Below are 27,905 nucleotides of genomic sequence, written 5' to 3' on the forward strand. Positions count from 1 at the left end.
AAACCACAGTCCTGGATCTTGAAAGGATATATCAGCCCCTTTATAGCTTCTGAGATTTTAACTGAGCACAGCCCATACATTTCCCAGGTTTCTCTGAAGCCGTAAACTTGATTTCCAAAGATCAAAAATTAGATCTATCTGCGCCTGTCAGATAAATTTGCACAATTGCAAATGCTGCATGTACACCACAGCCCTGATTGTAAAACTTACACAACAAACTATTTCATAAACTTTTCTGAACTCTCCCCCCCCCCCTTTCTTTTTTGCAGGCCAGGAGATTTCTGCATAGCTTGATTTTTGAAAAAGAAATAAAGACGAGAATCAAAGCCACGTATCAGGATGGTACCATTGTGGCTGAAGCAGAGTGTGGGCTATTGGATATTGGGGAAGAAATGGCCAAAAAAGGATTTGCTGAAAGATGCAAGTCTCCTGTAAATAGTAATTCCTGTGATACAAAAATGGATTCCTCTCTCTGCCAATCCAGGAATGCAAATTCTCCAGCTCCAGTGTGGTCCAGCAGAGCCAGCTCTCCATTAAGCAACAGAGTAGGCATGGGCTTTGGTGACAATCCACCACTGAATGGAAGGAATGAGAAAAACGGTGCAAACCATGTGCCTTTTATTAAGTAAGTCACAGTGGGAAAACATTTTCTGATGTAAGAAGTGGTTTGAGATGTAGTTTGAGATGAAGTCCAATACAACATGCTTTTGAAGGATGCTGGGGGCTCCTGGCCTTGAAACCATGGCCTTTTAACTGGAAGATCTTGCTTTAAAATCCCTGATTGTATTGGGCTGGTGCCTGTTATGTAGTGGTGAGAGGCATTCCACGCATGTCCAGAGGCACTTTTTAATTCAAGTGATCCAGTGCTTAAACGTCTGAGGCTGCAGATTGGTTCTGAATTTTTGTTACATTCTGGTTCCCTTGTCGGTGTGCAGGAGGAATCCAGATAACCATTGGTCAGCTGCTCCCAAAGTCTCGGACTGACAGGGACATGTGACCAAATTTTGTGCTAACTAGCCAGCTCCTGAGTCACTCCTCCCAAGTCATTTTGATGCCCCCTGCAGAAATACAGTACTTGTTCAGCTCTCTGCTTCACCACTCTTAGCTGTGTTGTTCTTGGCTCTCTTTTATGCTAGTCTTTATTTTTCTCACCACCTGTGTATTTGTCATTTCCTTTGCTCTTGCTTTTCCTCTTTCCCGCCAAACATTTTTCTTTCTTTTTTGGTTGTTGTTTTTTTTCTCTCCCCCTCACTCTCCCCACCTCCTTTTCTCTGGCCATAGCATTGTTGGGAAATAAATGTCTGACCCTGCAGGAAGATAGGTGAATTATACGTGATGCGGTCTAAAGCAGACACGGCTAAATAAAGACACGGGCGCCGCAAGCAAGAGTGGTGGGAGACATTGCTGGGACCCTCCATGCTGCTGCTGCCATCAGGGGCTGGTTGGAGTTGAGAAATAAATAGATGTAAATTCTGGCTGCAGAGGCAGTTTGTGATTCCGACTGGGTTTGGGGTTGTCATTTCCTGCTTCTGATTTAGTACGCCAATCTAGTGTGGCACCATCTTTGAATGAATAATTCATGGCAGTGCCCTCATCTGGCCAACAGAGGACCTCCATTCCTAGGCTAGAGACATCATGAAATGACAACTAATTTGCACCTTTTCTGCCACTGCCACCTCTTCAGCAGTGCCTGTTTTGCCCTTGGGAAATCTGGTAGTTATCTGTGGCTGCAGAAGGCTTCCATTTCCCTGGTATATCGAGAGTGCCCTTTAAGAATAGCATTAGGGGGAACATGTGCAATAAAGGTGGTCTTTACCAATTAAGCATATAAGCCAGCTTTCGCCACTCTCGTGCTCTCCAGATATTTTGAACCTACAACTCCCAAAATCACCAGTCAGCATGGCTATGTTGGCTGGAGGTGATGAGTCGAAATCATTTGGAGGGCACTAATTTGGACTTGGAATCTCTTCGAGTGCTCTCTTGAAGTCATGTATCAACTTTGTATTTATTTTTCAATAGGGAGAAAATGGTGACTTGCGACTTTAGAAGGGTCTCAAACATTAGCTTGGAAAAAATAAAGCAAGACCAGAAAATGATAGAGGAGAATGAAAAGTTGAAAGCAGAGAAAGAGGCTCTCAGAGTGAAAAATGAGGATCTTCTCCATCAGTGTGAAGAACTGGAGTCAACTGTTAAGAAGCTTACTTGTGATCTGGAGGTACAGCCAATAGATTGATTCTGCATCCCAGAGATACTTAACTGTAGAGTTGGCATGCGTGTGAGGCAGGGTGAAGCACCCACTTTAGGCGACGGAAGCACAAGAGGCAGAGCTGTGCCCACCATACCACTTCTGTCACCACCAGAATGCCCTGTTCTCACCAGTGAGATGGAGATGTTCTCTGCCCCCAGGGCAGAGAAACCGAGCAGTAACGCCATGCGGAACAGCTTGGCTCCTGCCGAGTTCAGCAAGAGCTGGGGTGTTTCTGTGTGCAGCGTTGCCACTAAGGTGGTAAAACGGGCTGGGCTGCCCCTGCTTAACTGGTAGCCATACAATAGTGATCTGGGTTCTCCTGTTGATGATATAACTGATACACAGAAGATTTATTTCTTCTGTGCTACTTGAAGAGGAAGCACTTAGTTAAAGAATGGCTCTCCTCCTCACGGTCGCCACCTTGTTTTCCTTCAGCAGACAGGAATGCTGGCCAAACCCGATGGATGGTAAATGTGGGTGCCTGATTGCAATCCCTTACGTGCCTAGTTGCAAGTAAGCCCCACTGATTTCAGTGAACTTCCTCCTTGAAAAGTTTGTATAATATTATAGCCTAAGGCAGCAGAATTCAAGTGACTTTCTAGGTTAATTGGAAATTCCTCTGCAGGACCAAAGCTGGTCTTTGGTTGGTTCAGGGTATGATGGCAGTTGTACCACTCCTCTGCTTTCCAATTTGCTTCCTGTTATGCCAGACAAGTGACTGAAACCAAAAGCTGTGTGTGTGCCACAAACATAAAAACACATTGCACAGTGCAAAAGTTCTTCAATTAAAGCCTGGTCATCTGGCAATGCATTGCATATGTAATACTGAGCACCTTGGAGGAAGGCTATTTATACAAATGCAGCATAAATTAGTATAATTCTGCGTTTAATAGTCACTGAAAGCCAAATCTACTGCCCTTATATTCTCTTAGCTCCATGTTTGCATGTGGATATTTTGATGATTTTTTTTTTAAGTTAAAAATATGCTTTGGTGCTTGGCAGAAATGGTGTAATACTAATGCTCGAATCCTTTTCTTCTCCAATGCTGTAGGAGGAGAAAAGATACAAGGAAACTTTTGAGGTGTTGGAAAACGCTCTATCAACATATATAGGAACTACAGTGGGAAACTTGGCTGACAAGTTCGAGAAATTGAAAGAAGCTAGGTATAGTGTACATTTCTCCTCCTCAACTAAAACATATTTCCCAGCGATGGGTTTCTGTTGTGAATCCCAATTTTTAAAAGGTTCTTCTCAAAAAACAAACCTTGTTCTAGCATTGTTTGGAGAAGAGCCTCAATCATTTTGTCGTTTAAAAAATGTGTGTTTTTTTATTTGTCATTTTAATGCAGTAGAACAGTGTTTGATTGCCAGTAATAGTCAGAGAGTTCAGATTTTAGCTGAGTTTCAGTGACATATTCCCTGCCTTTTGAAGCTGAGTCACTGGCTGGAGGCTTTCTTCCCTGAAAAGTGCATACAACTCAAGGAGGAAGTGAGGAAGAGCATCACTCTTCCAATATCCTCCTTGGACAGCTGATGGTTGTCCAAGACTCTTTGTACTTCTGAAATGTTTATCTTCACTGGCATGAAGTTTAGGTGTTAAGTGCACATTGCATCCACAGGTAGCAGTAAAAGCTGAGCAGAGGGGAAGGAATGATGCAAGAGAAAAGGCAGGCTACAGCTTTACAGGGTGCAGCATATAAGCAGTAAGGCAGGGGTGGGCGAGTTACAGGCAAGGATCCTATTTCTTACACCCCATGTGCTGTCAGAAATGTATGGCTCAGCCTTCCTGGTAGGAGCTGGGAAGCTACTTCCTAACAGCTTGAGCTGTTCCAGTGACTGCTGCCCAAACAGCCAAGGGCATAGCAATGACACCAAGCCATGAAGTGGACAGGCTGGTGTGCACTGACCTCTCTTTAAGTGAGGGAGCAGAATGCCCACTGTGGGACACCCCTCTCACCTCTTCGCCCAGGGATCTTGCCTGATGTCCCAGCACCAGATGTAGAATACAGCTTCAGTTGCATCATAGAAATAAAGCTCCTTGAAGTTCCTTGTTTTGGATAAGTGATGATAGACAGAAGAAGATGATAGACAGGAGAAGAAGAGCCTTGCATGGGAGGCAGGGTAGAGAGGATCTCCCAGGGTGGGAGGCTGGGGGAAGAGGGGGAAGCTCCCAGTTGAGAGCTGGGAGGGTTTACTTTTGTGTGTGTGGAATAAGGGGTATGATACAATTGTGATAGAGGGGTTTGCATTTTCCCCTTTGCTGCTCTTTTCCTTCTCCTTGTTTTTTTTTTAATTTTCTCTCTTTAGATTAGCTCAGCTTTTATTGTATTTTATGTGGAAAACTTTCAGTAAAAATTGATTTTTTGAGAAAGGAAAGAAATAAAGCCCCCAGAAGGAAAAGGAAAGAGAAAGTAGTTTGATAATTATGATAGGAAAGGCAAAAAAAACCACAGGTCCGCTGAAGCCCATTGTCATCTCGGGCAAAATTGCTTCCTAGTCCCATCAACTGGTGGCTAATGCTAAATCGATAGCAATGTGCAGCATGGGATAATGCGGTAAAGAAACACAGTGAGTGAGTGGTCAGGCTGGGAATGCAGTGATCTGGTCCCTAGAGCGAGGCCCTACTTTTAATAGGCAGTGAGCCAATGAGAGGGAGAAGTTGCCTCTGGTCTCTTTGGATCGGACATTGCTGCTCCCTCAAACCACCATCTGATTGACTGAAGTCATTCAAAGCTGGCTCTCTCTGTGCTGCCTTCATCTTGATGTGGGGCAGAAAGTTTATCCCAATGTAAATGGGGATCCAGGATGTAATGAAGCTACGGAGTACCATGGGCTAAAGACAGAAAAGAAGGGGACCCTTTCCTATTGGTAAAAGTTATACCTGCACTTATCCCCTATGTCAGTGGTTTGCCCATAAAATAATAGTTCCAAGCAGATAGTTGTTTGGTCGCATACCAGATGGCAGCATTCTGATAGGTAACAGGCTGCCATATATCAAAATTTTGTGTTTTCTTCTTTACAAGGGTGTAAAATCAGACAGTCCAGTCTAACCAGAAAGAAGGCATAAGTTATTACCATTTTAATTAAGCTGCATTTTCCATGATTTTCTGTGTTTTTCCTGATAGTTACACACACAGAGAAAGAGAGGTGTGTGTGTGTGTGTGTGTGTGTGTGTGTGTGTGTATGTGTATGTATATATATAAAATAGTCTATTACATATAAAAATGAGAGTACAACTGTTGATAAGGCAGCTTAAATGCTCTATTCATTTTCAAATCTCTTTCACCCAGACAAGTCAGCCTGAATGCTCGTTTTGGAAAAGACCTTTCAGAAGCTATTAAAGTGGTTACCGAAGGATGCCTTGCTGCTCCCCTGTCCTTGGAAAAACTGGAGAAAATTTGGATCGACTATAACGCTTTTCAAGAGGAAATATGTGCATGCAAATGTGTGGTATGTAGAATAGCTTGTGCTCTTTTTTGCTGAGGCATAAACTATAATGATCATTTTTGTTTATAGTTTTTTAAAAAACAGACATTTCTAGAATTAACTTGACATGTGACATGTTCAGTGATGGGGGATATAATTATGCTAGATCTGAGTTTGCTGAGAGAAGGGGATGCATGGTCTATTATTATAAGAATAATATAATAATTTTCCTATCCCACACAACCCATTGGGCACAGGGTAGCCAAGCAGGGCTTCTGAGTGCTAGAAATGCAGGAGAAAACTACTGAAAGTCAACTAACAGCTCAGGGCTCCCCCCCCCCCTTTTTCTCTGTGGGTCATTCCTTGCTTGCAGTACACCTCACACTTTCTCTCCCAAATCCCAAGCCTATAATGTGGTTTTTGCCTGAGAGGGTCATAGAACCTGGCTTGGAAAGGGCCAGATAGCTGAGTTAGAAGTGTTTTGATGAAAGTTTTAAGTAACATAACAACTCTCAAATTAGCCAGGCAGCATGCAGCCAAGGAAAAAATGCCACTTAAAGCTTGGAGACTCTAAGAACTTAGATAAAGCAATCAGACATCCCAAAAGAATGGTAGCTGTTTGTCAACTAGCATACCTTGCACTCCCATCTCTTCCTGCTGCAATGTGACCTGTGCTAGCCTGTATTGCGGGCAGGTAAAAAACCGCAGCACTTGTAGTTCCAGTGATATTGGATTGATGCCAGTACCCTCTTAGTGTGTCTGTGAATGCATTTGCAGATTGGGACTTGCTGGAGAGTTTTTCCTCTTGAGGCTGAAGCCCTTCTTTACATTTGGTAGACACACAAGCACCAGTAAATGTTGGTGGTGATTCAGTAGTCTTTTCCTTATACACCCTTTGTAAACAAACCTTTGGACCAGCCAGAGGCCAGTCTCACAAGCAGTAGTTTGCGTGAATTGTTTTCTCACTTAACTGGATGAGTTGCAGGTACACTTTCCCATGAATATAATATATTCACCTCACTACCTGAAGCAAAGGACAAGAACATTAGATTGTAAAAATAATTTCTTTTCTCCCAGCTGTCACAGAGTTTGTTTCTTATGAATGTGTATCTGTAGCAATCCAGGTGGTAGTAGTTCTGTAGCCCAGATGCTCTTGCCATACAAGTAGGGTCAGTAGGCTGCAAAATGTTCGAGAGCATCAACCAGGACAGTAATCTGAAGCTGCTGTCTTTGTTGTTCATCTGTAGTTAGCAAAGGAAGAGCTCTAAGTCCTTGAGAAACTGTTGGCTTGCTTAAGTATACACTGAAGCCTGACTGCTTCTGAGCCTAGTGATTTTTCTAGCTGCCTTCTGTGTCAGTAGCTCTGTAATTGCAGACAGCAACCGGAAAGATGCCTCAGCGCTCCCTTTGCATTCTGGGCTTGGTTTAGTTAGGTGGAGGTAAATCAGAGCATTCTCAGATGGATCCCTCTCTAGAAAACTGAGCTACACAGAAAACACAGTTTCTAAAGTAAAGACTACCTCTTAACCAATGAAAAGAACACTTGGCCTTACCTGTGAAGGGGATACCATGCGCATGTAAGAAGCCACAATGATAGTAGATTACAGGCACATGGGATTGGATTGTTTACTACTCCCTAACCTAGCTCCCATAGTTCTTCCTTTTTTTAAAAAATCCTCTCCCAGGATGCAAATGGCAGCCTCCTGAGGCTAGATGGCATGCAGTTAATTGTGCTTTCTTCTCTAGGTGGCTACTACTGGGATAGTTTGTTCCCTTATGGCTTTGGCATAAATACACCAGAATCAGTTTTGAAAACATTATAATAACTGCTTTCATGGGATGAGGAAGGATAGGGATGTAATTTGTTTCTAGCAAATTCACATTGGGGACAGCCAGCTTTGGTTGTTGATTGCCCAGATGTAGTTTCCCCTGAGTTAAGTCTGGGAAAGATCGTGCACCTGAACAAAATGCAGCAAGTGTGCTTCCAGAAAGAGACCACTGCTCTTAGATGTTTAGGGTGCACTTTACGGTTCAAATGCAAGATTGTGTGAAAGTTAAAGTTAATTTTTGCATGATTTGGCTCACCACATACTCAGTAGTCTATTGCCTTGTGAGTGAATTAAGAGAGTTTCGGGGGGTTTATTCCTGACCTTGCTTTTCCCTTCAACACAGGACGAAGTGCAGAGCTTGATTCAACGTAGAAATGAAGTGCAGCAGAACCTGTATTCTACAGTGCAAGAATATATTATGGAAGTGGATGATTTACCCCTTTCAGAGCGCTTGGAAACATTGCAGGTTGGGAACAGAGCTGCATGCATATCCTATCTGTGCACTATTTTGTTTTTTTAAAGTCGGCCACCTTGTGTCAAAACAGTGTTATGCTGGTAATGTCCCGTACATGGTAACATGATAGGACATCCTATCGAACATTTCCTTGCTTCTGAAGGTATATTGATATCACATTCTGCTGTGTCTGGTGTCTTACTGGAGAATGGTGGAAGCAGAGGGTGTTACTTATTCCTGTTCCCCAACGCTAAGTCCACAAAGGCTAGAAAATATACATAAAGTAGAACTTCATGTGAAGTGTTACATGCTGTTAATCAGTCTAGGCGCTCTTTGAAATAGATGTGTAGGATGAGACATGAACCAACTGTATGCTTTGTGCCTATCTATAAAATAGGTAAAGGGACCCCTGACTATTAGGTCCAGTCGCGGACGACTCTGGGGTTGCAGTGCTCATCTTGCTTTATTGGCCGAGGGAGCCGGCGTACAGCTTCCGGGTCATGTGGCCAGCATGACTAAGCCGCTTCTGGCGAACCAGAGCAGCGTACAGAAACGCCGTTTACCTTCCCGCTGGAGTGGTACCTATTTACCTACTTGCACTTCATGCTTTCGAACTGCTAGATTGGCAGGAACAGGGACTGAGCAGCGGGAGCTCACCCCGTTGCAGGGATTCGAACCACCAACCTTATGATCGGCAAGCTCTAGGCTCTGTGGCTTAACCCACAGCACCACCTGCGTCCCATTTATAAAATAGGTAGTGTCTTTTACTCAGCATATTGTAGTCTCTTAAAACATTTCTGCATCCATTTGAGTTACACAAAGGTCACTGCATCTGGCATAGCCGATGAGGAAATTTTTCTCTAGTGCGGTACAGTACAGCAAATGTTATGTTAATCTATGCCCACGAGGTGGCAGCCTACAAACACTTTGCTGAGCTGCAGCAAACATACATTTTACTGTGTGTCTGACAAGCCTTTATAAAATTCAGTGATAGAATTTTATTCTATGATAAATCAATGATTTATAAGTCTGGTGTTCATGACAGTTCGAACCCCAAGACATAGCGGGCAGTTTGCAGCACTCTCAGCAACAATGCCTCCCTGCCAAAAAACCCTGTTGCATCAACTCTTGGAAATGGGCATTTGAAATCACTTTTATGTTGCAGGATGTATAAAAACATACTTCAGGACAGCAATTTTCACTATTTTTTTCCTTCCTAGGATGTGCCCAAATTTCTCTCCCTTATGCTTTGTAAAATATGTATTTATCACAGTTCCAAAATTACTCAGTTATTTTTCTTTCTTTCTTTAGCAGGGGTCCTTCACTGTTGTTGAGTGTGTGTTCAAAGGCAGCATGGTGTCTTTGGGCATCAGATTAGGGATCAGAGATTTGAGCTGTTAGAAATGTTCCATCTCCATCCTTCCTCTCTCGTGGCCATTTTGCTTAGATACTTTGACATGTTTTCGCATCTTGGGGACTTGTTCCAGCCTCTTGATTTAAGGACCGTGTTGCATTACAAGTGAACCCAGTTTTCTTCAGGTCGCTTGGTACACTTGGAAGTCCAGGGACAGTTGGGGGGGGGGAGAGCACAGACTAAGCTGGTTCCCTCCTCCCCAAGAACCATTAGAGAAATGCTCATATAACAAAGTCCCCAAGGCCCAAGGGGTCTTTGTTTCATTTTATAGTATATAGCTTTCTTTATTCAATATAGTCGTCTCCTACTTTCAGTCTCTGCTCCCCAATCCTGTTGTTCTTTACTTTTATATTCCACAGAAATTGCAGGATTCCTTGGAAGTCGTATATGGTCAGCTTTATGAAGTAGAGAGTTCTGAAGGAGCTTTTGAGAAGTTTGCCGAGTGGAAAAACATTAAGTTGGAGGAATTCAGTAGTGTCAGAAATGCCACAGATGCATCTCTGCAAAATTTGGTGACCTGTTTGAGCAGGATAATCCAGGTAAAGACAATGTTACTTTGACTTAAGACAGGCCTTGATTTCACATGTGTGAAAAAAGAGAGAATTGCTTTTTGGCTCCTTCCTTATCAACCCTATACAGTCCCTGACAGATTACCTTGAGGGAACATGACCCTTAGGCAGAAAAACAGCTGCCCACCCTTGTAGTGGGTATAATGTTAGACTAGGATCTAGGAGACCAGGATTCTAATTCCCACTCAACCATGAAATTCACCGGGTGAACTTGGGCCAGCCACCATCTGTCAGCCTAAACTACCTCACAGGGCTGTTAAAGGGAAGGCGTGGGTAGAAATAATAAAAAAGCAAAGTTCAGATCACGAACTTATTTTGTAAAAGCCGTGGCTGAGTGACTACATTTAGCTGCAGAGGGGGGACAATTCGTGGCCCTGCAAGTTTTCCCTTCTATGGTTAATGATATCTCTTGGACAGGGATTTGGATCAAGCCTATATGGTAGGGTGGGGAAGAATATTGGGCTTTTCCTACACTCTGACTTTAACCCAGATAAGGACCTTTTGTCATTGCTTTTTTTTTGGGGGGGGGGTCACATTGGGAGGTTCAAATGTGGAGCTCCAACAATAACGTGTAACTTGGCCCTTTGACATTAGCTATCTAAATTGAGATTTGCTGGCCAATGATTCTGGTTTTTTTTTTTTTGGTAATGGAACATGGGAAGGGTTACTCTGATGAATGGATATTTGGCTATTTCCCTTTCTGCTATTGTTTTGGCTCTTACTTTGGGCAGATTTTTGTGTTAAAATATGAAACGAAACCGTGTTTATCATTAAGTGGATACACTGTTGGGTTATACTTGGGAAGCTTTCTAGGAACTTGAAAGGTGAAGTGGGAACATAGCATTCGTGTGATGTAGCAAACGCATTGGAGCAGCTGATAGAACATTCTTTCACCACTCTGGATTTGATGACTAGGGAAGCTCCTATTACAGTCTTTGCTCTGTAACCTTTGACTGGGTGATCCACTTTTATATAATCATCCTTCGAAAAAAAATATTCTGGGGCAGCTTGTTGCATTCACTGATGATAATGATTAATGATCACTTCTAAGCCCATATAAGTTTTTTATAGAGCTTTTTAAAAATCCAATACTGTTCCTGCCTGCATGCTCACAATTTAGACTGAGGCAAAAGGAAATATAAATGTGGAGGGTAGAGGAAAACAAGCATTGGAGCAGAATGTTCTCTTTGGCAGGAAGGGGAGAGAGGCAAGCCTCCTGCAACTGCTGCTTCTCTGGGCGATGGATGGGGTCAGACTGACCTCCCTTTTCCCATTCCTTTCTTCCTGGGAGGCAGCTGTCCCAGTCATCTTTTGTTCCCCGGTTGGTGACAGAGACCGGAGTGTGCTTTCCTTCTGTTCTGCAGCATCAGGACAATTTACAACAAAATCACCAAATATAATATCGTTCATGCACCTTCTACAATCTCATGTTCTTTAGCACTAAGCAGCAGTAGAAAGTATGTGTTCCTGTGCAACTGGACTACACACACATTATTAAAACTCACAAATAAAAGTGCTGTTGACTCGAAGTTTTTAGTAAAGAAGCAGGAAACATATGACTGCCTAAAGCTTTAAAGGGACAGCATCTGACACACCTCTATAGGGAGGGCATTCCACATTTGGGGGGCCATTATTTACTTTGCCAACACTGTTAATATTTGTATAGATAACTCCTTTTCTCTTTTAACTATTTACCTTCCAAGTTCTTTGACATGACGTCAGGCATACTTTTGAAATCTGAGGATGTAGGTGACAACATGGATGAAGTTCTCAAGAATGCTGAGTTGAACATTTCTCAAGAACTGAACATTTTTCTAACTGTAAGTTAGCTTTCTTCTGTTACAGTACTTTTGTAATGGCTTTGTGTCTTTTGAGTAAAAGCCATGTCTGAAATTTCCAGTGGAATGTTAGAAGCAGGATTTCCTGCAACAAAATTCCTCAGTCCTAGTCAAATACTGAAAGACCATCGTCATAAATCTACCAGCTAATTTAACATGGTGGCCCGTAAGCTAAAATCTCACTTTGAGAGGGGGTGGGAGTTGCGAGTTGCCATATTTCCTGTGTTTAGTTAACTAGTTTGTCCCCGAATTGAAGCCAGCAGCTTAATAATAATAATAATAATAATAATTTATTATTTGTACCCCGCCCATCTGGCTGGGTTTTCCCAGCCACTCTGGGCGGCTTCCATAGAAACCAAAAAACACTAAAAAACCCCCACTAAAATATCATACATTAAAAACTTCACTGAACAGGGCTGCCTTAAGATGTCTTCTGAATGTCAGGTAGTTATTTATCTCCTTGACATCTGATGGGAGGGCGTTCCACAGGGCGGGCGCCACTACCGAAAAGCCCCTCTGCCTGGTTCCCTGTAGCTTTGCTTCTCGCAATGAGGGAACCGCCAGAAGGCCCTCGGCGCTGGACCTCAGCGTCCGGGCAGAACGATGGGGGTGGAGACGCTCCTTCTCCCCTTCTGCTTGGGGCCTAAATGGATGAGGGTGGAATTGAATTTGATAGTCACTAACGTCTCCAGGCCCATTTTCTCCCTTGTTTATTGTCTTATTTGTGGCTGAAGAAGTAGCAAGGTCTTTTTCTCCATCTCCCCTGAGGCCATCATGAGGGTTTGAGTAACTTGCTTCAGGGTATGAATGCACCTTGCCATGCTCATCTTCTGAGCCCGGCAGGTGAGGCTGTGACTAACCCCCATTGTGGGGATATAATGAGGCAGTGATTTCCGCCCTGCCTGGGTTAATCACAGTCATTGCCATTGGGGGCGTGAAGTGGTGACCCATGCCCCCCCCGGTGGTGATCCCAGGGTTCCCCGTTAAAGGGGTTATTTGAGGGGAGGCATTGGCCATACGCCAATAGGTTGTCATTGCTCTCCCCTGTGACAGCGGCAAAATGCAGGGTGGGCTCTCTGTTTGAACATACATTCTCCAGAGCCAGCCCAATCTCCACTCATTCTGGATAACCCTGATGTTCCCCAGCTCCCCCGCCGGGGACTGGGAAGGATAAACACCCAATGCCTAAGCCAAGGTCTCCCTACATCTGAAGTCTTAATAAAGTTGTGGCCAATTTTAATACCATAACATAGTGTCTTGAGTCATTATTCCACCCGGGGGTCGCCTGGGGTTGGGGGGACTCCGCCTGTCCACACAATCATTGTCATTTCTGTTTGGCTGCAGTTCAGCTTCCACCGAAATGTATGTTGTTTGTCTTGCAGTCAGCTATGGCCAAAACTAAACTGTTTAATTACATAACCAATTTCGACGCATTTCAGTGGAGAGGGGAAGCGTAAGAACCAATGCAGAAAGTAATTTACATGTTTGCAGACTAAGAAAATAATTATAGTGAGTGCCGTGACATTCTTAGACATCCCTACCCCAGAGTAAGCTGCATAGTGCCCTATTATCTCCAGGAGCCAAGTGCCTTGATCCAGCTAGGGAAGACCACTTAATGCAAGTAGGCTTCTATGCTGTTGTTGCTTGCTGGATCAGCAATTGCAGAAATTAATTGGATTCACATAGTGTTGCTTTATATGGAACATGCATTTGAAAAGCTGCTTAGCTTTGCTCAGCCTTATTTCTTCCTTCTCTGAAAATATTTTTCATGGCTCCATACATAATTTCAAATCAAAAGGTAGCTGGACTTGTTGAGGGGCAGCAGAACATAACATACCCAAAGACAGTAGTAAAATACACAAACTCTGAATGTTTTTGACATGTGCTCCACACTTGGTTTTTAATACATTGTTGACTGTTCCAGGTAGAAGAAGCCAAGATAAAAAGCAGCAAACCTCTGATTTACAGTTCAGCTAATGGTTCAATTTGCAGTTCAACTTGTGGTCCTTTTACTGCAGTCTGCTGCAAAACAGGAGTCCACGATTATTCCTGATTGAATCATTTGACAAACTCACCACATCAGAGCTGCTGAACATTGGGGTGGAGGTTGTGTCCCATGGAAATGTCAAACTACATTAATTTAAACTGCTTGGTAGCCTCTACTTATTTTACAAATAAAAACTGATAAGCCTTCCCATTAAGAATAGCCTTCATGCCTATAGGTGTTGAAATCCTCAACCTTCATCTAGCTGCAGGTATGTTATCTGTATGTTTGTGTCTGATTCCATTTAGGAGCTAGATGAAGCAGATAAAAAAATAATCTTGAACGTGTACAGTGAAGTTATGCAGAAGATCAACCAAGAAAGCAATCTCTTAAGCGTTATATATCACAAGTATCTGGACAGCATCGAGGTCAGTTTGTCATACTTGGTTATTTTTTTGTAGTCTCGGAATTAAAGCAGACCACATCTTGAAACTTTAGGAAAGCTTTTTGGTGATACTGTTTTGTCAATGAATTGCCCTTCAGCCACTTCAAAAGAAAAATTGGCTTGTAATTATAAAATGACCCATTAATAGATTCCTCTAAACTAGATATTGTTTTATCACTGCCTGAGACTCGGTTGCTATTTAAGACATAAAGATGAGTCTAATGTGTGCAAATAGCAATCTTCCTTGAAACTAATTTGAGCAATGAAAATGCCGTTCTTTCACTTCCTTGGTTTCTTTGTGTTTTTTGTTTTACACTTTAGTTCAAAAAGCAGATAGTGGAGTGGCTGGAGACAAGTCCCAACGTTGACGTTTTGCTACAGATTAAGAAGAGAGTGAAAAAGCTGAAGGCTCAGCTGAGGTGGAAGCTGGTTGAAAAAAACAACTTGGAAGAAGTATGGAAATAAGTTCTGTTTTTAAAAGGCTTTTCTGTAAGATAGAACTAGCAGGCGAGGGAGAGCATTCTGTTAGGGGGGAAAATGGATTGAGTATGTGGAAAAAGCTGGTACTACCTGGCATTTGAGAAATCTCATTTTTTAACAAAGATGTAATTTATTCACGTAAAACTTAAGGCAAATAAAATCCGAAGGAAAAGTAGATTAAAGCTCAGACAGTTTTTCTCTCATTGCTGAGTGGGTGGGATGTCAGCAGTGAGCTTGTGCGATAATGGGCCTATAAAACAACGGGATATCAGATTTTCCTTCTGTGTGTGTGCGCGCATGCGCACTATACTGATTCCACACTATCCTAGCATGTGCTCTCCTCAGGATATCAATGGCTGCTAGTGATGATGGAGCACATACTGCTTCCATGACCAGAGGCACTATGCCTTTCAATGTTTGGAAGGCTGTCTGCATCCCTTCCGAGCTTCTTGGGTGTTATGATCTGCAGAGGGCACCCTCTTGGGAGTTTTCAGGAATGGCTTCCTGGGTGAGGGGTTTCTCTATGGCAGTGCCTGCGTTGCGGAGCTCTCCTCCCACAGAACTGTCTCCAGATTCTTTATTGTACAGCTTTTGCTGTAGGCTGAAGATGCAAGTCTTTGCCCTGGCCTTTGACAGTTAAGGTGTTTTGCTTGTGGGAGGGACCCACCTCTTTCACAGAGTTTATAAATTTGTCTAGTTCTTTTTAAATCTAGTGGTAAATCTAGAGATTCCAGTGGAAAGGAAGCAGTTCCTCAAATTTAAGAAACAGAAGCTTGGAACAACAAAAGCACCTTTAACAGTTTTCTGCTCTCCAATGAGTTCACATTGAAAAGTAGTCTTGGTCTCATCTCAGTTGCAGCAGTATAGGCATCTAAGGCCTCTTTCTGGTGCCACTCTTACATTGAGTTTCCCCATATACTATATTGAGTATACTATAACAAGAAGTTGACACTATTCATCTTCTTCCGTCCTGTCCTTGTGTGTGTGGTGTTGTGTTGCATGTTGTATGTGTGTTGGGCACTGGCACAGAAGTTGCAGCTTACTTTGTTAGGGACAATTAACCTTTCAATTAAACAGCAGCAGTAATCCAAACCCAGGACAACCTTCTGGGATGTTTTATATCAGGGTGGCCAACTCTGACTTCTCACAGATTCTTCCTCCCCAGCTTTCAGTAGCTTGGCTCCCAAGCTGAACTCAGTGAGCTGTTTCTTTCCTGACCCACTGAAGAAGTGGCTGATAGTTTTGTGAATTAGCCCAGGCATATGAAAACATTTATTAATCCTTGTGAATAAGTTGTTATTTTTGAGAAGAAGACATTGGTGACAGTTCGGCCATAGAATTGAGTCCCAGTGCCCTTTCCAACTGTGGCATTTTAATTTTGTCTCCACACCACTTTCAAGGAGTAAGAAAGGGTATTAACCTAGCAGATGGAAAGCAGGAAAGTACATCCAGTAAATCTGGTGGCTCAGGCCTAGAATGTGTTATTGAAAACCAGTAGTTATTCTCAATGTATAATAAGATGGTTACCTGATACAATAATACCTTAATCATCTGAGGTGATGATTTTACATTTCTACCTTTTAGTCTGATGATGACAGTGAGCCCAAAATGGCAAAAATAAAAGAAGAAATAACTGGACTAAGAAATAATGTATTTGAGGAAATATACAAGGAACAAGAAGAATACGTAAGTGTTCATTTGAATAAGCACCATTGAAACAAGTAATTACATTGAATAAACTTTTGATTTTTCAGAATGAATTGCATATATTCTTACTGAGTAGGGTGAAGAGGATGATCATTTCTGAATCTAGTGAAGGCATGCTTACGCACGCAACTTGTAAATTTAAAAAGCTATCACGAGTGGAGAAATGATTATAAATTTCTCTTATCAAAAACCAAGGGCATGTCCCTTTTATGGCTTACCCTGGCTTCAATGCGTTCTCATCCCTGTTCTTTGAATCCATGTACACATGACGTTAAGGGGACATGGGTGGTGCTGTGGGTAAAACCTCAGTGCCTAGGACTTTCTGATCGTAAGGTCGGCGGTTCGAATCCCCGCGGCGGGGTGAGCTCCCATCGTTCGGTCCCTGCTCCTGCCCATCTAGCAGTTCGAAAGCACTCTTAAGTGCAAGTAGATAAATAGGTACCGCTTTATAGCGGGAAGGTAAACGGCGTTTCCGTGTGCGGCGCTGGTGCTGGCTCGCCAGATGCAGCTTCGTCACGCTGGCCACGTGACCCCGAAGTGTCTTTGGACAGCGCCGGCTCCCGGCCTCTTGAGCGAGATGAGCGCGCAACCCTAGAGTCGGTCACGACTGGCCCTGTCAGGCAGGGGGTACCTTTACCTTTACCTTACACATGACGTTACCTACAACCCACAGGTTATCTTGTAGTTTCTACTGAGATGCTGTGTTTGGATGTGGTTTTCCCTGGGCCAGCTTTACTCCCTCGTGACTATGCAGTGCATGGCAAATCCCAAGTGTATACAGTTGGACCTAGGCAGTTGAACGGAATCCGTTGGACATCCAAAACGTTTGGAAACCAAAGTGCAGCTTCTGGTTGGCTTCAGGAAGCTCCTGCAGCCAATTCGAAGCTGCGCTGGACGTTTGGGTTCTAAAGAATGTTTGCAAACCAGAACACTCACTTCCGGGTTTGCGGTGTTTGGGAGCCAAAACGTTTGAGTACCAAGGCGTTCTGAATCCAAGGAACGACACTACTGTGGAAAGGTTTGCTGGGGGAGATGTGTTGTGCAGGAGAAACAAAAACTGAACTATCTCCAGGAGGCAGCGGAGGAGGATAACGGGTGTAGGGTGCTGCAAAGAGGCAAAGAACCAAGGAGTGCAACGATCGTCCCAACAATTCAGAGCCCAGAATGCACAAGCACCCCCCATGCCTCTCATACTACTCTCCCCCCCCCCCCGTGTATCAGTTGCACAAGTTGCCTCTCACAGGGCGGGGGGGAGGATTGCTGGCTTTTAAGAAAGGTGGCTGGAGGCAGGGTAGAGGGATGTGTAAAATGCAGAGCTAGAAATGCCAACAAGTCAACTCTGGTGTGTTCCCTTGGACTTTTTTAGTCTCTTATTCAGGAGTAAATCCCATGGCTGCAAATGACAAGCACAGGAAGATGATTTGGGGGGGGGGGGCCACAGACGTGGGATAACACCTTCAGTAGGAGTGAGTGGAGGGCCTTTACTTTGTGTTCAATGGAGTAGCTGTGTCTTCTGTATCATAAAGTGTATGACTTCTGCATTGGGGAATGAGTATAAATCCAGCAGTACCATGTGAAGAGGAATCTAATTACGTACTGATGCTTATCTGTGAATCACTTCTTCATTTGCAAATTCGCTACTTGCGTGCCACAGGTTAATCTAGTTCCCAACGTATTGCTGTGTTCTGTTTTCATGCTGAGATGGGTATTGCAAAAATTTATCTTTTAATTTAGGAGAAGCTCAATCACTTGGTACAGAAATGGTTCCCTGAGCTCCCACTTCTTCATCCTGAAGCAGGAATTCTACAATATATGGTAAGAAATATATGGTAAGGATTGTTTTGTTTTGTTTTGGCATTTCTGGAGAGAAAGGTCTGAGGAAACTCCTAGTGGATATAGGTCAGGAATTACCAGCTTGGTGCCTGTGGGTGCCTGGTTGTTGGCATTCGTGTATTTTTCTGGATTGGTGGGAGTGGAGATGCTTTTCTGAATGTAGGGCAGGTACTCAAGTATTCTTTGTGTGGGAGAGAGTGGGAGAGAGGAGGAATATAGGGATGTGTGGTCTCTGAAAAAGAGGGAGAGATGTAGTTGAGGGACAGAAATGGAGAGGTGGATGTGTTGCTATTTATATGTGAAGCATATGAGACATTTGAACACAAAAGAGAGTGCAGTATGGCCCACCTCTATTATTATTATTATTATTATTATTATTATTATTATTATTATTAATTATTTGCTACTGGGAAATGCCTCCTGCTATTGACTGTAACAGCATCGTTTGGGTGTGTGCGGGGAATAACTATTATGTTATATCTCTGTAATCATGACCAGTAGGACATAGCTTACTTGCCATGCTAAATATTGAGGGTGGAGGCCAAGAGAGGACACATCAATGGTTTTACACCCCCTCAATCTGTGATAGATCATGTCCCTTATGGAAGCCATTTTGTTACAAATTTGAGGCACAGAATGTGCCTGCTGGTTCAGAAAAGGTTGTTGACACCTGTTCTAGGTTATGATTGTTAAGTTCTGCATTATTTTTACATATTGGCCATCTGCCAGGCCTGCCATTCCTTGTGACCAGGCCGTTCTCAGGGTGCTTCTTATCCTTTATCCATTAGTTCTTCTCAAAAAATTGCCTGATGGTTCTGTTGCTGTTCATGGTCACCTTGTTTTGTTGGCAGTAAAGCCAATAACATGATTTCCCGTTAGACCAAAAGGGTAAAATGGCAGGTCTTGTTTATCCTGTTTTAAGATCACAGCAGCTTCTGGATGGAAGAGAAAGGGTACCATTGTGCTAAGATCTTCACATCTTGTTTTTAAAAAATAACAAATTTGGGATGGCGTGCTTAGACGTGCTCTCAACTTGGCAGAGAAACACACCAGCCCAAAATAGGAAGTGGTTTCTGCACATTCATGGGAGCCTTAGTTTGTAAATGAAAAGACAAACAGCCCCCAGCCCACAACGCCCCCTCTCTGCCCCTGCCACTGCTGCATGACAAGAACCTAGGCTCAGTGGTTTTCAAGACCAGTGGAATTATGGTGTTAATTGACAGGAAAGAAAAGGAGGGCATTGGCTTGTTTTGACCAAGAACAGCTTATAGTATACGGTGGATACCCATTTAGTGTACCCAACAGGATTGAGGGGAGGTCAAAAGCTCACTTCTATGTGGAGAAACCCCTTTTCTCCTCTCCAGAAACCTCCTTTCTTGCTTCAAACCTGATCCCTTTATAGAACAACAAGGAAAGTTTCAGGAGGGTTGGGAAATAAAGAGATACGGCTACCTTTCCCCCTAAACAATGCTGCAAGGTTCCTGCTCCAAGCTGGTTGTGGAGCCTTGTGCAGGAGTGCTCCAGTTACAGCCCAAGGATACAGGTCCCCCACCTTGTTTATTACCTATAGATAATGTGACTCTCTTCTGTGATCTACACATATTTATATTTTGTGCAGTGTTGGGATTTATAAGGTGACTGGCAAATCCTGTTTGTTCAGAACTCAGGGGGACTTCTGACAGTCAGTTTGGAGCGTGATCTTCTAGATGCTGAACCAATGAGAGAACTGAGCACGAAACGTCCTCTGGTTTGCTCAGAAGTTCAAGGGCAGAAGGTTCTCTTAAAGGTATACTTTCAAGTTCACTTTTTAAAAAGCTAGTAATAAGAGGCAAGTCGATGACTGAACTGGAAAGCTTTCAGGTTTTGAGATATCATTATTAAACATCTGGGTGCTTGTTGGTCTCTGCTAAGCCGAAGAAACACATTTCAGGTCTCTAGAATGTGATTTTGTGCCTGAGCAGCTAAGCACTTAGGGATTTTTGGAGCCTTGATCTTTGAGTTTGAATAAATCAGCCTTTTAAGTCTAGTTTATGGAGAGTTAGGCTTAGTTATAACCAACCTATTAGAAAGCTCATTTTCATACAGCTTAGGAACTTTTGGGGGTTGGGGAGGAAAGTCTCAGTCCTTAGTTGCATATACAGAAGCTGTTCATATAGTTGTTATAGTTAGAGCAAGTCCTGCTGGACAGATAGAAATCCTTTCCAGTCCTATTATTTTAACTGGTTCCTAGGTTTGCCCGGCACCATCACTGTGAAATGGGATGAACATAACACTAATCTCAGTTGGTATTTGTCTTGCATTTGAATGGATTTTATGTATGTGCCATTATTGTTTTAAACTGTTTGTGTACTTATACTTGTTTTTATATATGCAATGGTTTCTGTGTTTATTTAATATACATTCAACTTTCTTTCATATATGTTGTAATTTGCTTCATGATGTCTCTTGGGAAGTGATTCACAAATAAAAGAACTAAGTAAAATAAATCACAAAGCAGAGTACAATAGATGCTACAAGGAAATTGCAGCCATCTTGATATTTTATAGCCCCACAGCTTTTAACATTCACAAAGTAAGAAGTAGGTATATGCATTGCATCTCAAATGCAGTGTACAAGTTGTTTGTACACTTTTTAGGGTCTTTTTAAAATGAGAAAAATAACATTTCAAAGTATACCTATCCAATTCATAGCCAACTTTTTTTTTAACCACCTTAGGGATATGCTGTGGATATGAATACTGAAGCCGAAGTGATAGAAAGAGCAGCAAAGTATCACAGACTCTGGAGAGAACTGAAGGAAGAATCTGGTTTGATGCAGCTGATGTTTCTATTTTTGTGCAAGGCAAGTTATAAACTGTCCATGCAGTCATTTTTTTTTTTAGAAAAAGATAAATCTTTAAACCTAATACTTTTACTCAGTAAGCCTTTCTATGATGAATAAAGGTACATATATATAGATATATTTATTGCAGTATGTGTTAAATAATTGTAGAAATGTTGCAGTAATTTGACATATGATGCACACATATGATACATACCACTTTTTGTGTCCATTAAGTCTGATCCTCTGGCATATCTGATGGTCCCATATTATGCTGAAGCAAGCCTGGGCATATTGCAGACTACTGCACCTTTAACTCCAGAAGTAAGTAATGTGATCTGGTGGGAGTAGGGTGGAGAGAGAACACCCCCCTGTTCATTAAGATGTTGATTAACTCAATTCTTACTATAAACTGTTCCATTATGGTATGCAGTGAATCCATGCAGTGAAAACAGGGCATTTAGTGCTTCATTTTTTGCTCCAATGCTCTGTTTGTCCTCCCACCCCAGTTTCTTTCAAAAAACAACATACTTATTTGCCATATTTTAATATACTGTATATTAAGTGATGGACCCGGGTAGCGCTGTGGTCTAAACCACTGAGCCTAGGGTTTGCTGATCAGAAGGTCGGCGGTTCGAATCCCCGCGACAGGTTGAGCTCCCCTTGCTCAGTCCCAGCTCCTGCCAACCTAGCAGTTCGAAAGCACGTCAAAGTGCAAGTAGATAAATAGGTACCGCTCTGACGGGAAGGTAAATGGCGTTTCCGTGTGCTGCTCTGGTTCGCCAAAAGTGGCTTAGTCATGCTGGTCACATGACCCGGAAGCTGTACGCCGGCTCCCTCAGCCAGTAAAGCGAGATGAGTGCCACAACCGCAGAGTCTGCGACTGAACTTAACAGTTTTTATATTAAATGATAGTCTGATTCCGGTTGCAGAACAGTTTACTACAGAAGACTCTGGTTAAAAAGTCACCTCTTCTCTATAATCTGTTAATGAGTTCTACAATGATAACAAACAAATTGGTATCAGAAAAAATGAAATGAATTGCTATAGTCCTGGTACGACAAAGAAGATTTACAACACAAATGTAACACCAAGGATCCAAATGCAAAATATAAGCATAAAACCTTTTGCATTTTGGCCAAAAAGTCCCATTCAGTGGTCACTAATGCCCCCATGTACCTATGCTTCATTTTTGTTGTTGTGGGCTTTGCTGCATGCTCTCTGATATTTTTCAGACTATTCTGAATTTAGCAGTTGCTTAAAACAATTGTAGGCAAGACATTTTTCCTCAATCTGGAGTAACTCGTTTATTGAAGATTAATCCTGACTTATAGCCACATTGCAAGGAGTTTCATAAGTGGCTTTGTACCTACCTCCAATAGAGTTTGTGTTTGAAAGACTAATGGAACTCTTGAGGTTCACCTCTTATGATTTTTAACTAGGAAACTTTGAAGGTGATGAAAGGAGTAGCTCGTGGTCTGCATACGCTACACAAAGCTGGTATAATCCACGGATCCCTGCATAAAAACAACGTATTTGCTGTAAACCGAGAGCAAGGAATTGTTGGAGACTTTGACTTCACCAAATCAGTGGTAAAGAAGCTATCCTTTAAATATAAACAAATGAACTTCTTTCTTGTTGCTAATTAACGCAGTTCCCCTGCTTTTGAGCACATGCAAAATCTAGTGATTTTCCAATTGGATTTTCTTTGGGGGGGGGGCAAATCTTAAAACAATGTAAACAAAAAATGAAGTATAAATATATGTGTGTGTGTGTGTGTGTGTGTGGTGGTGGTGCTGGAGGCAAATGACTTTGACCTGTCCTCTAGAATGCTGTTACCAGAATCTCCCTCTCTTCTTGCATTCCTAGAAGAGTTAAATGTGCAGCTTCTATAACACATTTGTCTGGTAATGTGAGCTGGCCTGAGGAAGATGTACAGGCGTTTCTCATAAAATATTACACAGCAGTTTGCAGACTAAAAACAAAAACATCACTGATATCTGGTCGGGATAGAAACTCAAGTTCGAAAGGCTTGTCTGAGTAATAGCGTTTTTAGAAGGTGTCTAAAAACAAGCAGCGATGACTCCTGCTGAACCCACATTGGCAAGGAGTTCCACAGGGTTAGGGCCAGCCACGCACCTATTAAAGTGCCAGTAGCCCTCCACTTAGCAGAGCTTTGGCTCTCTCTGGTAGAGAATGGAGGAAGGAGGTGCTAACTCATACCATGTTAAACACAGAACACGACTAGACAGTATGCATTATACAGACACATACCCTTTCTCCTGGTGCTATAAAGGGGTTACTGGCTTGTTAACTAATTGCCAGAGAGAGTTAGTGGCATATATGTGTTCAGTGCCCAAAGTGCCACTGCACTGAGAATGGAAAGGTGGCTATTGCAATAGATGCATTGCTTCCTCTCTCAATTCAGGAGGTAGGATGATTTTCAGGCCTGTTGCCTAGGCTAGCATAGATCATCTGTTTTATAGGCAACGTTCAATTGTAATTCCAAGCTGTGGGGTTTTAATTTTTAGAGTCAGCGTGCTTCAATGAACTCTGTGCTCCTGAATGGCTTGAACTTAATTTCTCCTGAAGTAAGGCAGGGACAACCACCTTCCCCCGCTTCAGATATGTATGCTTTTGGTTGCCTCCTTTACTGGGTAAGTAGCTCTTCATTTATAAATGCAAAGGCTTCGTAATGTGATGCAGGCTGAATTATTGTGTTCCCTAAAGTTGCAAGCGAAGCTGTGAGCGGAATTGCCATAACTGCTCAAGTGTGAAAGTAGATCTACATTTATTAGTCTTTGTTTTGTCCCTTCGATCATCTACAGATTTTAGCCAGGGGCTCTCGTTTCCCCCCATTTTGCTTTCTTAAAGAGGTTGTCAGATCGTTCTCTGAATTTGGGAATGGATATGAATATGAAGTGTGATCAGCTTTAAGCGTGCAACAAAATGAAATGGCAGAGTAGGCAGTGCCTTTTCAGACTGTAGGGGATGAATATTTCATCTTTGAATGCTTACCCTTATCAAGGCCCCATCTACACTAAACATTTAAAGCAGTATTATATACCATTTTAATCAGGCATGGCTTCCACCTTTGAGTTCACTGTTAGTATATAGGGACTTACTAAGAAATCTAGACTTTGTGTGAAATATAATTGATGTTGCAGGTTACATATTTTACTTATTTAAGACAATAGGCAAATGTACAGCGGACCCTCCGGATACGAGCTTAATTCATTCCAGGGGTCCATACATACCCCGAAAAGTCCGCACCTAGAGGTGCCGCTTCTGCGCATGTGTGTAGCGTGATAGAGTGATTTTGCGCATGCGCGCGGTGCACTTCTGTGGATGCATGGCGAAACCTGGGAGTGTACACTTCCGGTTTTGCCGTGTTTGCAACCCAAAAGTTACATTACCTGAAGGTAACGTAAACTGAGGGTCCACTGTATATCTGATTTTGTGCAATGATTATTTTTGTCAAGGAAGCATAAATTTTAGGTCAGCAGAATAAATGTAGCACAAAGAGCTGTGATGGGGGGGGGGGTTGTTGTTAAATATACAGTGAACTGTGCTTTGCTTACCTTTTTTTTGTCCCTCTGTAAACTGGAAGTGACTGTCAGAATAGAATGGGCTAACATAATTTGGTTTTCTAGAATTGATGTTTGAGCTAATTTTGTCATCTTTTAAAATTTATAGCTGGTTCTTGGAAAACAGGAGTTTAAAATAAAGAGAGATGGAACTCCTGAAGTGGATGGCCACTATATGGTATGTTTGTTTTCTTACCTGCATGAACTATTTAAAATAATAGTGCAGAACTGCCTAAATCATTTCATTTAGTTAATGCTAAATGATGCATCTTTAAATATTCAAAACATGGGTGCAAGATCAAAGTGCAACATTTGTTGGTGTAAAGAAGAAGGAATGTGGACCCTGATCGTCAGGAAAATGGAAACGTATCATTTGGAAAGTATTATGAATGGTAGGCAAGTGTAATTAATGGTAAAGTAAAGCTAAGTAATCTGAATATCAGACATGCCTGTACACTGACTCAGGGAAAATGAAATTGATGCCTGTGCAAACAGGAATTTCTTAATTTTCCTCTGAAAGTGAATAGTGAGGACTCAACTCACTAAGGGAGGGCATTCTACAAATAGGGGACCACCACTGAGAAGGCCCTGTCATGGGTCACTGTCAACTGGGCAAGCCTCAGTGTAATTATAGTAGTAATCTCTGCCGCTGTCTTGAAGGTGGTAAGGATTGCTAAGCACTTTGCTTTCTAACAGTACATATGGGTGATAGTTCCATAAATGTGTCTGCTAGCAGTGATCACGCCCATCCTCCTGGCATAAACCCAGCTTGCAGGTAAGAAGCTACCCATCTCTTCCTTGGTGGAGAAAGAAAGGGGACAGGTAACGTCTCTCTTCCAATCCAGGCTCATGGAAGAAAGGGGTGGTTGCTTCTGCGTCTTGGGTGCCTTACAAAGTGTTGCGTGGATTGCTGATTTTGCTACTTTCCCCTGAATTCTGGGATTCTTACGTTAATGCTTATTTTATTATAATGTTATTTTAATACATAAAACCAGAGTTTTATGTACTGTTTCTAGGTATATGCAATTTTTATTACTGTAAGCCACCTGGAGTTTTTTTTTAAAAAGGCAGAATATAAGTATTTCTAAAATAAATATGAATTATCTGCACATGTCACAGGACTTGGGCAGGTTGGTGAAGACCTCAAGTTATAATACATTTTTCTTTCTTTCTCTTTAAGGATGCTAAAGTTAAATCTCTGCTCATGAAACTCCTCTGCTTTAACAATCGAATGACCTCAGAGGAGGTGCTGAATGACGACTGTTTCCTGTTGCATGAAGTGATCCCTGTTTCAGTGGAAAGTGAGCCAACTGAACCTGGAAATGGAGAGGCAACAACAGAAAATGAAGTTGTCCTGCCTGCCATCAAAAACTATGTGATAGAACCGTTTTCAGATAATACAAACAGTGATGCCTGTGTTTAAAATGCAAAGCCAAACTAGATTAGTATAATTTGGGTCCAAGAGGTAGAGTTTTCTCGACTTGTAACTTTAAACGGCAGAACAGCAAGACCTTGAAAATTTATATATATTTGTTTCCTTCCTTAGTGCATATATTTCTTTTAACAAATTTGATGTGCATCTAGGATAGTTGCTAACCAGGCCCGAGTTTCAGTTTTGCAAACGCCTAATTTTCTCATCACATACTTTTCCCACTTGCCTTCCAGGGTTACAGGTATTCCTTTCCTCAATACAAGAAACTTCCCAAGTTGTTTTAGGGAACCATTTGCTTAAGTTTCTGAACAGAAGGGGCTGCTTTTCAGGGAGAAGGTAGAGCTTGGCTTCAGTGATCTGGCACATTATCCCCGTTAAAGAACTTGCTGGCATTAGCAGTTCTGAAAGAGTGGCGTCTACCACTTGGTTAGTCAACCTAAAATTAGGTTCTTTAAAACAAGCATTGAAAAGAGCCCTCACAGAAGATAAATACATCAAAACCTAGAAATAATACATTGTGCCATATTCATTGACGAGCAGTGATTGCTGGATTTGTTGTTTGTTCACATTTTTACAAGGATGTTGGTGAAATACTTGTGTATAGAACATTCAGTTTATTTCCTTATATTTCTCCTCCCCCTGATCTGTTTTGGGAAAGAGTATTTTTGAGAAATGAGACTTTTTTGAATAAACTTTTGAAGCGAGCCTATGGTTTACACTTTTGGTGTTCTTGGTAAATCTCCTACAAACTTTTAAGAGGCTGGATAGGAAAGTACTTTACTTCTCTTCCTCTCCCCCCCCTTTCTTTTTCAGTGTTGTATCACAGTTTCGCATCCGACCACTAGGTGGTACTCTTTACTTGGTCCTTTTGAGCAGGATAGCTGCCAGAAACAAGTGTGTGGTGCATACAGTAGGGAACAGCTCATGACTGGGTCAGGCTGGTCATATAAAAATGCGCATGCCTATATATAAATGTATATATAGCACAATGCAGCTTTAAAGAATGTACAATGTAGCTTTTTAATATTGGGAAGAGAAGCCATTTCCAAACATTTGTAAAGCTATTAAAAATGGGACTGGCAAAATGCTTATGGTACCATTTTCCCTCAAAGTAATTTGTCTTTTGATCAGTGTATATAAATAACAAGCAGCTTCATTAAAAGGCAAATCACATAAAAACCCTACTAAAATGTAAAGCTACTTCATTCCCGTTGATAAAAATTTATGGAATATGGATGAAGTCCATTAATCATACTTGGAGTAGACTTCAGTGGGTTCACTCAGACTAAGTTGGATGTTTAGAAGTTAAGAAGGTGTCAGATATACTATGGAACACTAAGAAAACCAACATAATTGATGTCCTGCAAGGCCAGTTATTAACATGCATTGAGTTGGGTGTCTTCTTGTTTTGGTTGGCTGAGGCAGAACATCACTTCCTGCTTATACCAAGGAGGGGCTCCTTCATTTGCTTTTGCTCTGTAGAGCAGGGGTCAACAAGGTTTATCTTGCCTGGGCTGGATCGGTCCCGCAGAGATCCCTCCGTGGGCCGGATCGCGTGTGATTTTTGACATCGGCGCAGACGCGATTTTCGGCGTCTGTGTCTGCGCAGACCCAGTTTTTGGTGCCGCAGAAGTGAGTCTCCATGCCGTGCTGCGTCGGTGGCTCAGTTCAGGGGTGGCTCTTGGGCCAGTCAAATGACCTCCACGAGCCACTTCTGGCCCATGGGCCTTAGGTTGCTGACCCCTGCTGTAGAGGATAGAAATGTCGGAGAATTTAGTTTGATGTGCCTTTTTAAGCAAATCAACACAATTTGTACTTCCTAGACTGTTATGTGGATTT

The 27,905-nt window shown here is 42.3% G+C and overlaps 1 protein-coding gene across 9 annotated transcripts in view; it reads left to right on the plus strand.

Moving 5' to 3' along the window:
* The window catches only part of STK31 (serine/threonine kinase 31), a 33,785-nt gene extending 7,015 nt beyond the window's left edge, over positions 1–26,770 (plus strand). For all 9 annotated transcript variants that reach the window (XM_083467892.1, XM_083467897.1, XM_083467891.1 and 6 more), the window contains 18 exons: positions 270–625; positions 2,020–2,215; positions 3,300–3,412; positions 5,539–5,698; positions 7,847–7,969; positions 9,731–9,910; positions 11,644–11,760; positions 14,071–14,190; positions 14,529–14,660; positions 16,272–16,373; positions 18,129–18,209; positions 19,888–20,013; positions 20,943–21,068; positions 21,285–21,371; positions 22,490–22,639; positions 23,579–23,704; positions 24,744–24,812; positions 25,815–26,770. In XM_083467892.1, the coding sequence (XP_083324018.1) occupies positions 270–625; positions 2,020–2,215; positions 3,300–3,412; positions 5,539–5,698; positions 7,847–7,969; positions 9,731–9,910; positions 11,644–11,760; positions 14,071–14,190; positions 14,529–14,660; positions 16,272–16,373; positions 18,129–18,209; positions 19,888–20,013; positions 20,943–21,068; positions 21,285–21,371; positions 22,490–22,639; positions 23,579–23,704; positions 24,744–24,812; positions 25,815–26,057 (2,607 nt within the window). In that variant the 3' untranslated portion in view covers positions 26,058–26,770. The remainder of the gene's footprint in view (positions 1–269; positions 626–2,019; positions 2,216–3,299; positions 3,413–5,538; positions 5,699–7,846; positions 7,970–9,730; positions 9,911–11,643; positions 11,761–14,070; positions 14,191–14,528; positions 14,661–16,271; positions 16,374–18,128; positions 18,210–19,887; positions 20,014–20,942; positions 21,069–21,284; positions 21,372–22,489; positions 22,640–23,578; positions 23,705–24,743; positions 24,813–25,814) is intronic.
* The last annotated feature ends 1,135 nt before the right edge of the window (positions 26,771–27,905 follow it).

The sequence above is a fragment of the Podarcis liolepis genome, assembly GCF_965112155.1.
Source record: "Podarcis liolepis genome assembly, chromosome: 12".
NCBI lineage: Eukaryota > Metazoa > Chordata > Lepidosauria > Squamata > Lacertidae > Podarcis > Podarcis liolepis.